Here is a 14,542-nt window from a genome sequence, read left to right as displayed (position 1 = left end):
TCTATCAACATATCTCAGAATGCAAACCATAGCTAGAATAACCAAAGTAATTTGCTACGGTTGCTTGTGGATGGCTGAGCTGGAATGCTGCTAGTCTATTGATTACTTGTTAATAGAGTTAGAAAATTGAGTACAATTGAAACTATGCTTTTCTCATATCTAATTGAGGTAGTTGTGTTATGCTGCAGATATTTAAATAGAAAAGAAAGGAGGTCAATATTGTAGTAGGAAATTGAATGGGAAAATTCAAGAGGGAGTGAAGGGTAAAAGGAAGAAAAAAAATTAAAGACCAAATAACTGCCTAATAAGGAATGGTTGTAAATTTAGTGAAGAATACGAATACTTATTGACAAATGAAGCATGAAATTTGGATCCGTATCCTCTTAGTGTGAGTGTATTCTGTTTGTTTACTTAAAATGAATGAGAGTACTAGTTTGTTTGTTTTGGACAGTGTTGTTGGTTTGGCTTCTGCCAAGTTCAGAACTTCTTATTGTAATCTGTTTTGGGAATAAAATGATACTCACGTAAAACACCCCCCCCTCCCCCCCCCACAAACCCCAAAAAAAAAACAAAAAAAAGGACTATCATTAACATTTTCTGAATGCAAAGACAGTTTTGTCCGAATATATCATTAAGGTGGTTAAATTTTTAAAAAAATGTTCAAGAGAGTAAAGCACAAGTCAGTGATAATTAAGAGGAAATTCATACAATTAATTATCCCAGAAAAAATAGGGGGCCAAAAAAAATGCCCCAGTGCAGTGCCTTTATAGATTTGTAATAGTTATAGATATGTGATGATTGATCAAAAAAAAAAAAATCAAATAATCTTAGGATGGGTTTGGTGGCGGTTCAGTTCCTTTTGAATTTTTGATGATTCAATTGGATCTATCCCTCCCATGTAGGTAGGGGTGGCAATGGGGCGAGGGATCCCTCTCCCACCCCTCCCTCCCCGCCCGTCCCCCACTCCCCGCTGGGACTGTCAATGGGGCTGGGCCAACCCGAGCTCGGCTCGCTCGACCCGACAGAAAGCCCGATGAGCCCGATCATTTAGTGAGCCGGTCTGAGTCTGAGCCTAAAAATTAGGCCCGAATTAAATGTGAGCCGAGCTTGGGCCTTATTAGGCTCAAACCCGATATAGGCCCGGCCCTTTAATTACCTATATATATAATATTTATATTTTGATATTATGTATAATTATATATCCAAATATATTATTACTAAATACTAAATATATACATAAATTACAAAACACAAAAATATATCTAAAAATTCTTTCATGAACTTTCTTGAGAGCCAATATTGGTAATGCATAACTAAATCTCTAATTTTTCTTATTGGTTGAGTAAATTTTTGTATTGGCATAATATTGGTTGATTTTTTTTGGTCTACAAACACAAAAATCATCAAGCATATTTGGATTTCAATTACAAGATTATAAAAAAATTTTAACTTTTAAAAATGTATTGACTTATGATCGCATGTTTATTAGTATTATTTTTCATGCATTTTGAATGGATTAAATATAAATATTGTTGAAAATTTTTTGGTTTATATACATTTTAAGAACTATTATTTGTTCATGTTTAGTTTTAATATTATAGTCTTGTAAATGTTAAATTAGTTTACAACTTAATAGTTATAGTAATTATATTAAGAAAATTAAGGAGTAATAAGTGAGCTTGGGCTAAGCCCGATTAAGGCTCATAACCCGAATATTATGTGAGCTGAGTATGAGCTTCACATTTATGAACCCGAAACTCATAGTCCGAAGCCTGAAAATGATTCAAATTAAATGAGCTGAGCTTGAGCTCATCAAAGCCCGGCTCATTAGGCCCGATTGACAGGCCTACTCCCCGCTTGCCCTGCCCCGTCCCGTTTCCCCCGCGGGGCATCTGTGGTGTTAAAAAAAATTTTATTATAATTAAATTTGAGCAAATAATCAAGTACTAAAATATTAACATATCACCAAATTATTATTCATTGCAACTTCACAATTGAAACTCATAAAAATAATTAAACAAAAGTTATTTGAATACAATCTAATATGATAAAATAAATATAATTAAAATAATCAAGTTTTTACTTTTGACACAAATACAATCATTAAATTATTATTGTGTTTTTTTAGAAGAAAATGTTATTGTATTAAGTGTAGTTAGGAATTTAATATTAATGTATTAATAAATTTAGTAAAAATAATTAATAATTTTTATTAATAGACATGTATAATTAGTAGTATAATTGATAATATCATTATATATATAATTATGCACATGTATATATCTTTTTTTTTCTAAATGGGTGGCGGGCTGGGGGTCCCCTGCCTCGTTTCTAAACAGGGGAAAAAATTTCCCCCCGCCCCGGCCCCAATACACCCCCGCGGGACGGGTATTCGCACCCGTTGCCATCCTTACCTGTAGGTCAGTAGTAGTTGTAGATATGTGATGATTGGTTAAAATAAAAAAAAAAAAAAACCAAATCATCCCAGAAAGGAGAGTGTGGAATCTGCAAACAATCATACTTAGCTGTGAAAGAAAGAATAATTTGTTAACAGCAACACTTCCGTATTAGTTTGCTAAAATATGGGCCCAGTGTGACTTATTTTGTGGTAAGTTGAAAAAAGACTTGCCAAATAAAAAGTTGAAAAAGGACTTCTAACCTATCTCATGTCTCCGGTCTCAATCGGGAAGAGTTAGATTGGATTATAAGATGAGAAGGATTGTAAATAAGAGATTTTGAATTTAAATTTTCTCACCTACCAAAAGAAGGATAAAAAAAAAAAGCATCCATGACTTTGTTTCATATTTTTTTGCCTTTTCTTTTGATTCCAAAATCTAAATATTTTTTATTAACATGATTCTAGATGGCTAATGTATGAGTTAGAATTAAGTTGTGATTTTACTTGTTAGACAACAATAATATTTTTGAAACTTTCTTAATTTTATCAATTTTTTTATATTTATTAGTAACATATATACACACATATATGTATGAATATTATAATTTTGTAGTATTATTTTACATTTTTTTTTATATATTTATAAAATCAAAATTTGTGAGACTTACATCCCACGTCTCAGGGATTTCGTCCCACTTGGACGGACGTAAAGCGCTCCGCCCAATGCACTCACCTTTTAAAACATTGATAATTTCTGGCGATGCCAAATTAATAAGTGATTTTTAAATGTATCATCAGCTATAAAACCAGTACTTCACCAAGCAAACATCGATCACTCAAATTGCACTTTTGTTGCTTCAATCTTCAATAGCTTTCATTCTCTTCCTCACTTCTTTCCTTGTCTTCTATTTCATGGTAGTCAAAGTCCTCGAAAGACCCTCGGGGAAAAACTCAAGATTGAGGCTTCCCCCGGGGGCCTAAACCACTGCCTATCATAGGAAACATGCAACGACTCTTTGACTCCCCAATCCATCATTTGCTCAGAGACTTAGCAAAGAAATATGGACCAGTGATGCACCTTAAGTTTGGTGAAATTTCAACCATTGTTGTCACTTCACCTGAAATGGCCAAAGAAATTTTCAAAACACATGTGGCATTCAAGATTACTTCTTATAATTTCAGTGGCATTATGTTCTCTCCCTATGGCAAATACTGGGAAGAATTGCGAAAAATCTGCAACATGGAACTTCTCAGTCCACAGCGCGTGCAAACTTTCAAATCGATTAGAGAAGATGAGGTCTTCAATCTCATTAATTTGATTTATTCACAAAAGGGATCGATTTTCAACTTAAGCAGAAGCATTTTCAATCTCACCTATAGCATCAGGAGTCACGCAGCATTTGAAAAAAGAAACAAAGACAGAGAAAATTTTATACAGCTTATAGCTGAAACCAGTAGTCTGGCGTCAGGGTTCAGCTTAGCGGATATGTACCCTTCTATTAAGTTGCTTCAACTTCAAGTGATGAATCCTCTAAGGCTTAAATTGGAGAAAGGACACGAGCAGGCTGATAAAATGCTCGAGACAATATTCTCGATGACCATAAACAGAAAGTGGAAGTAGGAAAACAGGATGGCGGAGGAGGTAGGGAGGATCTCGTTGATGTTCTTCTCAATATTCAGAAATCTGGTGACTTTGAACGTCAACTAACTGATACAAACATCAAAGCAGTTATCCTAGTAAGTAAAATTCAAACTCAATAGTTTTTTATGCTTTACATGCTCGTCCACAAAATTTTTTTGTTGTTTCTAGGATTAGGGATTTCAGCAACATTACAGACAAATATAAAACTGTTTGAATTTTTATTTATATTTTAGAATTTGAATAATCGTGAAAGTGTCTAAGAGTTCTTTTTTGTTTTGGTTGGGAGGGGGCGAAATTAGCCTAAAAGTGTGAATTCCGTCCACTAGTATGACATCTGTTTAGTGATTGGGTTCCCACTATTTTTCCATGCTTACTCCTTCCGTCTCATAAAAATAGGCCTATTTCTATTTACAAATAAATTAAGAAATTTAGTTAATGTAATTGCAACAATTATTTTTTGTTTCTACTTTCCTCAAATGCCCTTTATTAATATTAGATCATTCTTTCAAAGTAAGTGGCACATGTTACTATTTCCTATAAATGGTAAATCTAGTTATTAGTGTTGTGTTTAATATTCCAAGTAGAATAATTAACTAATGGAGTGGTGCATTTGCTAATAACTAGATACGGGGTATGTTAGTAAATAATAAACTAACTACTCTTTAGAAAAGGAAATAAGCCTATAATTTAAAACAGACACGAAAAGAAAGTGAGTCTATCTTTACGAGACGGAGCGAGTATCTCAATGATGAATAATTTATAGGGGTATTTTTCGAGAGGTTTTGCACAGAATTTCTTTGTGTGATGTCAATGCACGGGCCTGGGGCTCTTACAGTCACACTTTGACTTCTAGGGTGCAGGTAATGGTGAGAATGAGTTTAATTTGAAATCAGATGGACGGGATTAATCTTGAAATACAATTTTCAAGGAATGAAATTTTTTTATGTATCTTCGAATCTTGTGGTCTAGTAAAATATGTAATCACTGGTATAAAAAAAAAAAAAAGATGTTCTGTTTATGTTTCAGGACATTTTTGCTGCACAAGATGAGGTGAGAAGTATCTTCAATGACAAAGGAAATGTTGATGAATCACGCCTTCATGAGCTCAAATACTTGCGTGGAATCATTGAAGAGATCCTGAGGCTACACCCAAGTGTTCCACTCTTATTGCCAAGAGAATGCAAGAATTATCGTTAATGCATGGGGAATTGGCAGAGATCCCCAGTACTGGAGTGAACCTGAGAAATTTAATCCTTCGCGATTTCTTGATGCTAAAATTGATTTCAGAGGAGATGATTTTGAGTACATCCCATTTGGCTGTGGAAGAAGAATTTGTCCAGGCATAGCATTTTGTCAACCAACTGTTGGGCTGGCTCTTGCACAATGGTGATCTGAAACCAGAAGAATTAGACATGACTCTGATCTTTGGAGTGACAACGAGGCCGAAAAATGATCTGCTCTTGATTCAGCTTCCTTGCACTCGTTCCTGCATGAGAATGGATAAATGGCCTCTATAGGGTTGCCCATTTGCGATATACCCTTCCTTTTCATGGTATTAATTTTTCTGTGTCAAACCAATTCAAATTCTTGTAACTTGGTTTTGGTCAGATGGAGTTGTCGTAACTCGTAAAGGGGCAGCTCGTGAGCTTGCTCGGTTGGGTTTGTTTGGATTGGGTATTATTTAAAATATTATTTGAAATAATTACTGCAGTACTTTTTGTGATGTAATGTATGTGAGATAAAAAAGTGGGTTGAAAAATGTGTCTATGATGCAAGCGAAATATTATTTGAGATAATTTCACTATCCAAACAAACCAATTTAGCCGATTTCAAGTTAGGTGAAGTCATCCGCCATCTAGTGCATCTTCGGGATTGGGAGCCAATGCGGTTGGGCTTGCTGTCCAAATTACAATACTAGCATGAGCACAGTAGAATTCAATAACAACGGCTACTTTCCATTGAACTGTATAAAATAGCAAAATTGAAGAATTGGAGAGGAAATTTTGTTAATTTGGAATCAAGATTTACATCTTGGATTCTGTACTCTTAGTATTCGAATTTGGAAGATTTTGAACAAGACTTGAACAAGACAAAATATGGCCTCTCTAAGGAAAAAAAATCACAATGGATTAAAAAAAATATAAAATATGCTAAAATATGTTATGTTTTTTGAATTATTTCTTTCACTTATAAGGTCCATCATTTCACGTTATTACTAAGAAATTTCCATCATTTGTAATAAAAAATAACAACTCTCAGGCGATGTTTAGGTTAATAGAAAGGAAATGATTTTAATAGAAAAACACAGAGTAAATTAAAGTAGAGAAAATCGTTTCTAACCATCTTGTTTGGATTACGTATACAAAGAAAAGAAAAAAAAAACTACATACTTTGGAAAAAAAGAAAAAAAAAATTATGTGTAGTCACATTTTACCAAGGACTTAATAAAGTTTAATTGTAAACATCCATGGTTGCATGCATAATCATATAATTCAAGTCTAGACCCAAATCTAGACCTTGAAGCAAATATAACTAATTAGTTAATAATATCTCTTACTTTTAATTCATAATTCTTGGATGCAATATTCTTGAATGCTAACTTTGTCACTTGAAAATGGTAATTGTATAATATTATTATCTCTGCGATTCACATTTATCATTTTTTATTTTTAATTTATTTGCATGTTATAAAAGTACTTTTAAACCCTCACACGTCTAGGTTTAGGTTTTCTCTTTCAAACCCACGAGAATCTGGATTTTATGCATGAATAAATTTATTAAATTTGGGTTTGGACGTGGTAGATTCAACACAAATCTTAACCATTGATATGTCTAACGTTTGATCGTGGAATCTAGTAGATTAGATTCCACTATTCTTGTTTGGTTCCAAAAAAATACGATTCCAAGAAAATTAAAGTGGCATCTAGGGAACGGATTCTCTCTGTTGAGTGTTGACAAAAGATCAGAAACTGGACAAGTATTTCAGGCCACAAGAAAAAACATGAGCAACATTTGTTGAGAAATTTCAGAGGTAAGAAATCAGCCTCAAAACAGGCCCAGAGTCCCACACACGAGATCCATGAAAGCAAGATAAAGATACAGAAAGGGGTTTACCCTACTCTTCTGGGTCATCCTTGTCAGTTGTCACTATTGACCATTTCTGTCCATGAAGGTATAACACATGCACTAAGTTTAATTGAGCGCCAAAATTTTGGCCACAAACACCAACATGCCTACTCCCCCACAAGAGAGGATTCTTTAAAAGATTAGCAGGTGAAATTGTAGGTGTAATTGCACTAGACATTTTGATTGGTAAATGGTAAGATTCTTCTGTTTAGGCATTGAGGAAAACACAAAATTGGAATAACTTTTTGCAAGGAGATTAGCAAAGTTGATAACGTGATTATGGAACTTTTAATCTTTGCCAGCTTTACTATGATTGAACACATCGCTTGACCTCTATCATTAGCATAAAAATTTAAGCATATTCAATCCACCTTAAAGCAAGCCAAACCTTTATTCTGAGGCAAACTTTGAAGTGTCCAAAAACAAGCTTTTTTTAAAAAGTAGTGAAAACTAATAACGTTAAGAAATGAGTGGCTAAAAAGACAGAATCAGCGTTTATTAATGCTAAATTATTTTTTATTTTATATACATTATATTTTTTTTTTGTCAACATAGGAGGTACCTCAATTTACGCTGAACTAATCCCCTGTAGCTGTGCACCCTATCCCCAAGTATACACAATAGGTAGAAGAAGGTTCGATTATCAATTCGTAACTACCAGCCTACCATCATCCGAGCTAACTCTCGGAGCATACACATTACATCATTACAACACTTTTTTTTCTACTTATAAAAACGGTAACAAGTTGTAATAAAAAAGTTTCAAATTTCTTTGGTACAGGAATTTTATACGACCATCAAACTTGGCATGCGTGTGTTGCCATCAGAATTGTACACAAAGTCCCGCCATTTGAGTAGCACATCTGTGCACATCTGCTGAGGTAGCCTGTACATTTATTTTTTTGTTCGTCTCTTCCTCTTTGTTCTGTTGCTCAATTGATTCGTCGTCCATTCAACAAACCAGCTAATGTCAACTTCTGCGACTGCCCTCCATTCCCTCTCTCCATTATGTCACATTTTATTTAAGACTTTCATGTAGCCACGTAGGCCCTGAAAATCAGGCACCTCCCCCCCCCCCCCCCCCCCCCCCCAAACCAACTCTCCAACGCTTCTTAAATATACTATATACTAGTAATAGCTAGGTAGTTGAACCGATTTGCGGTTTGCAGAGCAGAGCAAAGACCAGTTTTCAGTTGACTACCAAAAGCCTGAAAATGGAGAGAAGTCAAGAACTTGCTCTGTCCCAGATGAGGAAATCAATTGAAAAGCTTGGTACTTCCACTGAGGTAATAATTGAATTTTTCTGAGTTTCCCATTTTAGCTTTATCCCTTTTCTGCAAGATCCTGTCTTTTTGGCCTGGGGGGTTAAAGTTTTGATCTTTGCAGAAGTATGGAGACCCCACATTGATGAGGTTCTTGATTGCAAGATCAATGGATGCAGATAAAGCTACAAAGATGTTTGTGCAGTGGCGGAAATGGAGGACTACATTTGTCCCATTAGGATTTATTCCGGATTCTGAAGTTCAGGATGAACTTGGAGCTGAGAAGCTGTACTTACAGGGCTTGTCCAGAAAAGGGTTCCCAGTGCTGCTTATCAAAGTCAACAAGCATTTTCCAGCCAAGGATCAGCATCAATTCAAGAGTAATTTTCAAGTGTTTTCATCTTGTCTTTAAGATTTCTGTCCTTCGTTTTGTGATTCTTGGTACTAGTTATTTAGTTCATGTGGACTATTTCTTAATGGGATAATTTTGGAAACCACCCCTGAGGTTTCTCATAGCTCCCTGACGATTTTAAAATCTCATTTTTATTTCCACGATCAGCTTGACAAGACTAAATGTCTTGTTAAAGGTCACAAATTAACGACATTACCCTTGTATTCTTAATAACTATTTAGCCAAAAAGTCAAAATAAAAAGTGAATTTTTAAATAAAAAATGTAGATAATAAAACAACCGAATCACTATTCAATATTGGTTCATATTTCTCTTTATCGAGGTGGTGGAACAGTAAATGATGTGGATAAATTAAATTTAGTCAAACTTAACCGCTTAGAATGATTTGATAAGTAATTAATACCTTAAAAAATTTTGTAGCATAGTTATAAGGAAGTCAATAAAATTTTGTAAAAAGTATATTTTAACACATGATAAAATTTAGGTTGTACTGAAAATTAAAATAATTTCTTCATACTTGTGGTTATAATATAAATCCTACTTATACAAAAAAAAATTTATAAATAAGTCAGAATTAATAAAATTATTCAAAAAATTATCTAATGACCAAATATATATCTAGAAATATCCTTTTATTTTTGTTAAAACATCATTTCTTGTACTAGGTAATAATTGATGTATATTTACAAAATTACTCGTTATTGCATTTATAACCGCTCATATTTTCATTGTTGTTGTAAGCTTCAAAAGTAGGATAACATAAGGGTAATACTGGAACAAAAAATTTATCTTTCTTGCATTTATTTCAAAGGGGCTAACATGTTACAAAAAAAAGTCAATCCAATGGAGGTAAGTGAGATTTTGAAAACTTAAGGGGGTACTAAGTCATATTATGAGAAACATCAGGGGAGATTTTTGAAATTTTCCTTTTCTTAATTCTAGTAATATTCTTGTTAGACTGCTGTAGTGATGCTCTTATGCCTCATTTTGTCTTTGTTATTAGGCCATGATGTGACTTGTTATAAATAAATAGTTCAATTATGTTGGTGGTATAAAATAGTCAGCAATATCTTTCCGTATAGTTGACTTCATACTTTTCAAGCAGTAGATGATTCTTCCAAGTTCGTTGGCATTCATTGCTCATTTGTTTGTGCTTCTTTAAATATTCATTGGGGCTTTTAAAAATTTCTTGGATTATGTGCAAAATCGACATTGAAGATTATGAACTAATAATTTATTGGGAGGGTGTTTTGCGTTTTATACGTTTGATTTTGTTTATTAGGACAGCCTGCAGGCTTGTATTTAGTAGTTAGACATGATGGTTACCTCAAAAAAGTTCAACGCATAAGGCTTAAGAAGCATACTTTTTTGTGCTGGCACATGTGATCCTTGTCTGCCTTCTACTCTTTCGTGTCGCAAATTTATTTGATGCATTTGTTAATTAGTCTCACAAGTTGAAAATTTAATCAAATGCTGATTCATAATCTTAGATTAGTCGTAGTATTAATGTTCAACAGTGAATGGTGGTCTTTGATTCATAATCTTGATTAGCTGTAGTATTATTGGTCAACCTGCTGGTTTCATTTTTAGTTCTCCTTGTTTTGAAATATTGGTGGTTTTTTATGTCTGCTGTTGACTAATTATACCTCTTTCTTTCTTTCTTTCTTTTTGATTTAGTCAATCCGTTGATTTTTCTTTGTCTTGTTTCAATAAATATGGTCAAATCTCCTTTTACACCTAAACCCAGTGACAGAAATGGCAGGTACCTTTCAAGTACAAATTACAGGTATCCTGCATTAAATATGGTGCATAGGAAGAGCACAAGCTTACAAAATTTCTCAAAAAGATTCAAGTGTATAAGATGATTGTGTAAACCAACTCCCTTTAGAGGAGTTGGCCATCACATTAATTGTGGGATGAGAGGTCAAGGGTTTAAATCTTACCTCCCATCAACGTGTCTCTATTAGAGATTTGTTCTAAATTCATACGGATGCGTGGTGCACCTGACTGGTTTGATGGTGGTTCAATCCCCGTCAGGTTTTTTCGGCTCAGTTGAGCCATCCCATTGAGTAGTCTCCTCCCCTCCCCAGGAGTAGGAGTAGGTTAGGTTAGATTAGATGTGCCGTGTAAGATAATTGTGTAAATCCAAATGAAATGTAGAGTAGATCATTTCCCTTCAACCATTGCAAAATAGAAATGGAAGTAGCCTAATTATGTCTATGTTTTGCATCTTTCTCCCACTCCATTCTCCTTTCTTGTGCAGCAACTATTACTCTAATGTGAGTTCTACCTAATTCAAACCTTTCCCCATTCATGCAGAATTTGTGGTTCATCTACTGGACAAGACCATTGCAAGGTACCATTTCTGTTGAGTACAAAAAGATGGATCTTCTATATTTCAAGATTCCAATCTTTTTGTTTGCTGCGACTTATCCTTGATTCCATAACCAGTCTTCAAATAGAAAAACTACAAATGAACTGCTTTACAGCTGTGGAGGCCAATTGTGGATTTGTCCACCTCGGCACCGTCTTGGACAGGAGGGTGAGCCCTTGCTGCCTGGTAGTGCTTGGAGGGGAGCCTCTCCAGGATTCGAACCCTTGACCTTTAAGGTCTTTGAGTTGGAATGCATAGTACCCATTGAGCTACTGCCTTTTTGTGGAGGCCAATTGTGGATTTGTCCACCTCGGCACCGTCTTGGGCAGGAGGGTGATCCCTTGCTGCCTGGTAGTGCTTGGAGGGGGGCCTCCCCAGGATTCGAACCCTTGACCTTTAAGGTCTTTGAGTTGGAATGCCTGGTACCCATTGAGCTACTGGCATTCCAACTCAAAGACCTTAAATGTCAAGGGTTCGAATCCTGGGAGGCCCCCCTCCAAGCACTACCAGGCAGCAAGGGCTCACCCTCCTGCCCAAGACGGTGCCGAGGTGGACAAATCCACAATTGGCCTCCACAACAGCAATGCTGCATACTTCTAGACAAGGTTCTTAAAGAGCCATCCTCTGTTCTAGTGAACTGGCTAGTTTACTAGAAGTCGAAAAACAGAAAATTGGAGCTATATTATCTTTGATACGAAAATTTTGGCCGCATTGTATTGCAGCATCCACCATGAATGGGAAACAAAAACATAAAGACTAGAAATAGTCATCACACAATCCACATTTTGTTCTGTAATGTAAAGTTAATATCACAGTGCAGAGGGCTGGTAAGAGAGTAAGAGAGACTCGAAATCTTGAAAGCTTTTGAAATTGAGAATCTTGGAGAGAGGTAGTTTGCTCACAGTTTTAGGTCTTTTTGTCAAATAACTTGAGGAGATTAGGTTTCCCTTTTGCAGCAGGATCAGTTAGCATGATAGCTGAAAACTACAAAACAAAGGAAAAAAGAAAGAAAATTTTCCCCGACTGCATAATGAAAAACTTAGGATGTGATGTGGATTTAAGCACTTGGGACTGAAAACTTGAGAATTTCTTTTTCCTGACATGAACATTCAATAACTGCTTCCTGAAGTTCAATTCCAAGATTGCATGCTGGGACCTAACACCGAAAATTGTTTTTAACTCTAATCATTCTGATACTTTTATCTTTTCAAGGCTTGCCTTCTCTAATGCTGGGAGGTAGACTGAAAGTTTTGCTTTCCTGTGTGTTTTGTGTGTGTGTAAACTGTTTTAATGCTTATATCTTTAGTTGTGCATTACCAATTGTTCCATTTTGGGAGACTTTAGCATAGTCTCCATCTAGAGCTCTTTTACAATAGTAGTCGAGATGATAATCCTATACGGTGATGTCAATTAGCATTTGCTCCTTTCAGTTCCTTCGGAGATAGAGAAATTGGAAATGAGAAGTTGGCCGTTGTTCTTGATCTAAAGGATATTTCATACAAAAACGTAGATACCCGCGGTCTAATAACCGGTTTCCAATTCCTACAGGTAAGTCTCATTCAATGTTCTAATCACAAATGCTAACTATTTCATATGTTTCCGGGCAATCTTACAATTATAGATTTTTTTTTGTTAAAGAAAAGATACAACTATAACTATTGTAAAGTTGTTAAGAGAGAAATGCACACATTTGTTTCCTCAGTCCATACATGTTGGCTTGCAATCACCGTGTGTTAACTAAGCAAGGATCTCGTTGATTCAAATTTGTGCATGACGCATCTAAAGAGGTCATGAGAGGATACTACTAAGATGGCAATATTATACCACAAAAGGTTGTCTATTGGTAGCCCTTTTCTCCCTTAGAGATCATGAGGAGGAAATTATTCGCAGGGCAAATTTGTTCTCTCTTAGGCTCATACATTTCCATCTTGATTGCCAAATAACTTCTGCTAGCAGCTGCCAACTAATTACTTTTATCGAATTCTTTACTTCCTTCCAACTTCTTGATTTTTGTTTGTGGCTTAATTCCATCTAACACTCTTTGCTTGTATAGGCTTACTACCCTGAACGCTTAGCCAAGCTTTACATTTTAAATATGCCCCGGTTCTTTGTGAGTGTCTGGAAGATGGTTTCTTACTTCCTTGAGAAGGCTACTCTTCAAAAGGTACGTCTAAGTTTTAACATGTTCGATAAAAGGTTCTTTTTTCAATTTGATCTTTAGCTGATTTGAGAGCGTTTGCAGATAACAATTGTAACCAATGAAGAGGAAAGGAGGGAGGTCATCAGGGACATCGGGGAAGAAGCCTTGCCAGAAGAGTATGGTGGACGAGCAAAGCCTGTTCTCATGCAAGATGTTGTATTGACTCCATTGAACCATTAGACAGTCGAGCATAGTGAAACTGATTGTGAAATATTAACAAACAAACAAACAAATTAATAATTTCTACCTTATTTGAATCTCTTTCTGGACTCAAAATAATGAGCCCTATGACTCAAAAGACATCCAATCCTATGGTTATTATTAATTCTTTAGTGGTATACAATTACCGGACTTCGCCTTTAAAATTATTTGGGACAAGAACGATTATCAGTAACGATCGTCTTATTTCACGTTAATCATATTTATACAAAGTATTTGTAAATATGTTTCACATAAATGTAAAAATTGTGTTGATTGAGATGAATAATAGAATGGAAGCCGTTCATCTTGAACCTTTGAAAAGCTTGGTTACAAATACAAACACCATGAGAACCACAACTTCCGTTATACTTGTACCTCTTCTCCCTTGCCTGCTGGGAACTTGATGGTGAAGTCTTGCCATTGGAATTTAGTACCTTTTGCAACTTCATTGGGCCTACTTTTTGAGTTTGGAGGTGACCTTTTGACAAACATAATAGTTGCTTCTATAGCAAATATTTTATTTAAAAAAAAAAAGAATAATTGTTTATTATCCTTTCTTTTGCTAGTTTTTGAGTCGTGACCAATTGAAGTTTACACCAAAAAAAAAGAAAAAGAAGAAAGAATGCAAATAATTTTTAAGAGACAAATTTCGGTTTCGATATTCTTTTTTAACCAAGCAAACAGATTGCAATAATGGGCGTAGAGGATTGTGATTAGCAGGAGTTTTTGAACATTACGAGGATTGACTTAAATCTTGTTTTTTTTTTAAAATATGAATAATGATTTACTCAAGGTATGTAATTTTACAGAGGGCATCCTGTCATTAATTTACCTCATGTTCAGTAACTTGTGAACCTTCTCAGTGAGTATTATAACGTGGATAACAATTTGTACATAAATGTACCTACAAAAAGCGATTTAAGATTAC

At 35.1% G+C, this 14,542-nt stretch overlaps 1 protein-coding gene across 1 annotated transcript; it reads left to right on the top strand.

Moving 5' to 3' along the window:
• Window positions 1–8,275: 8,275 nt before the first annotated feature.
• On the top strand, window positions 8,276–13,756 carry LOC113754194 (SEC14 cytosolic factor-like). Its single transcript, XM_027298549.1, has 6 exons — window positions 8,276–8,452; window positions 8,553–8,808; window positions 11,159–11,195; window positions 12,644–12,761; window positions 13,267–13,377; window positions 13,456–13,756. The coding sequence occupies exons 1-6, from the start codon at window positions 8,381–8,383 to the stop codon at window positions 13,591–13,593; spliced, it is 732 nt and encodes a 243-aa protein (XP_027154350.1). The 5' UTR covers window positions 8,276–8,380; the 3' UTR covers window positions 13,594–13,756.
• Window positions 13,757–14,542: the final 786 nt, after the last annotated feature.

This window comes from Coffea eugenioides, chromosome 11, assembly GCF_003713205.1.
Source record: "Coffea eugenioides isolate CCC68of chromosome 11, Ceug_1.0, whole genome shotgun sequence".
Classification (NCBI taxonomy): Eukaryota; Viridiplantae; Streptophyta; class Magnoliopsida; order Gentianales; family Rubiaceae; genus Coffea; species Coffea eugenioides.
The sequence above is the reverse complement of the archived record's forward strand: the minus strand, read 5'-3'. Positions and strand labels throughout refer to the sequence as shown.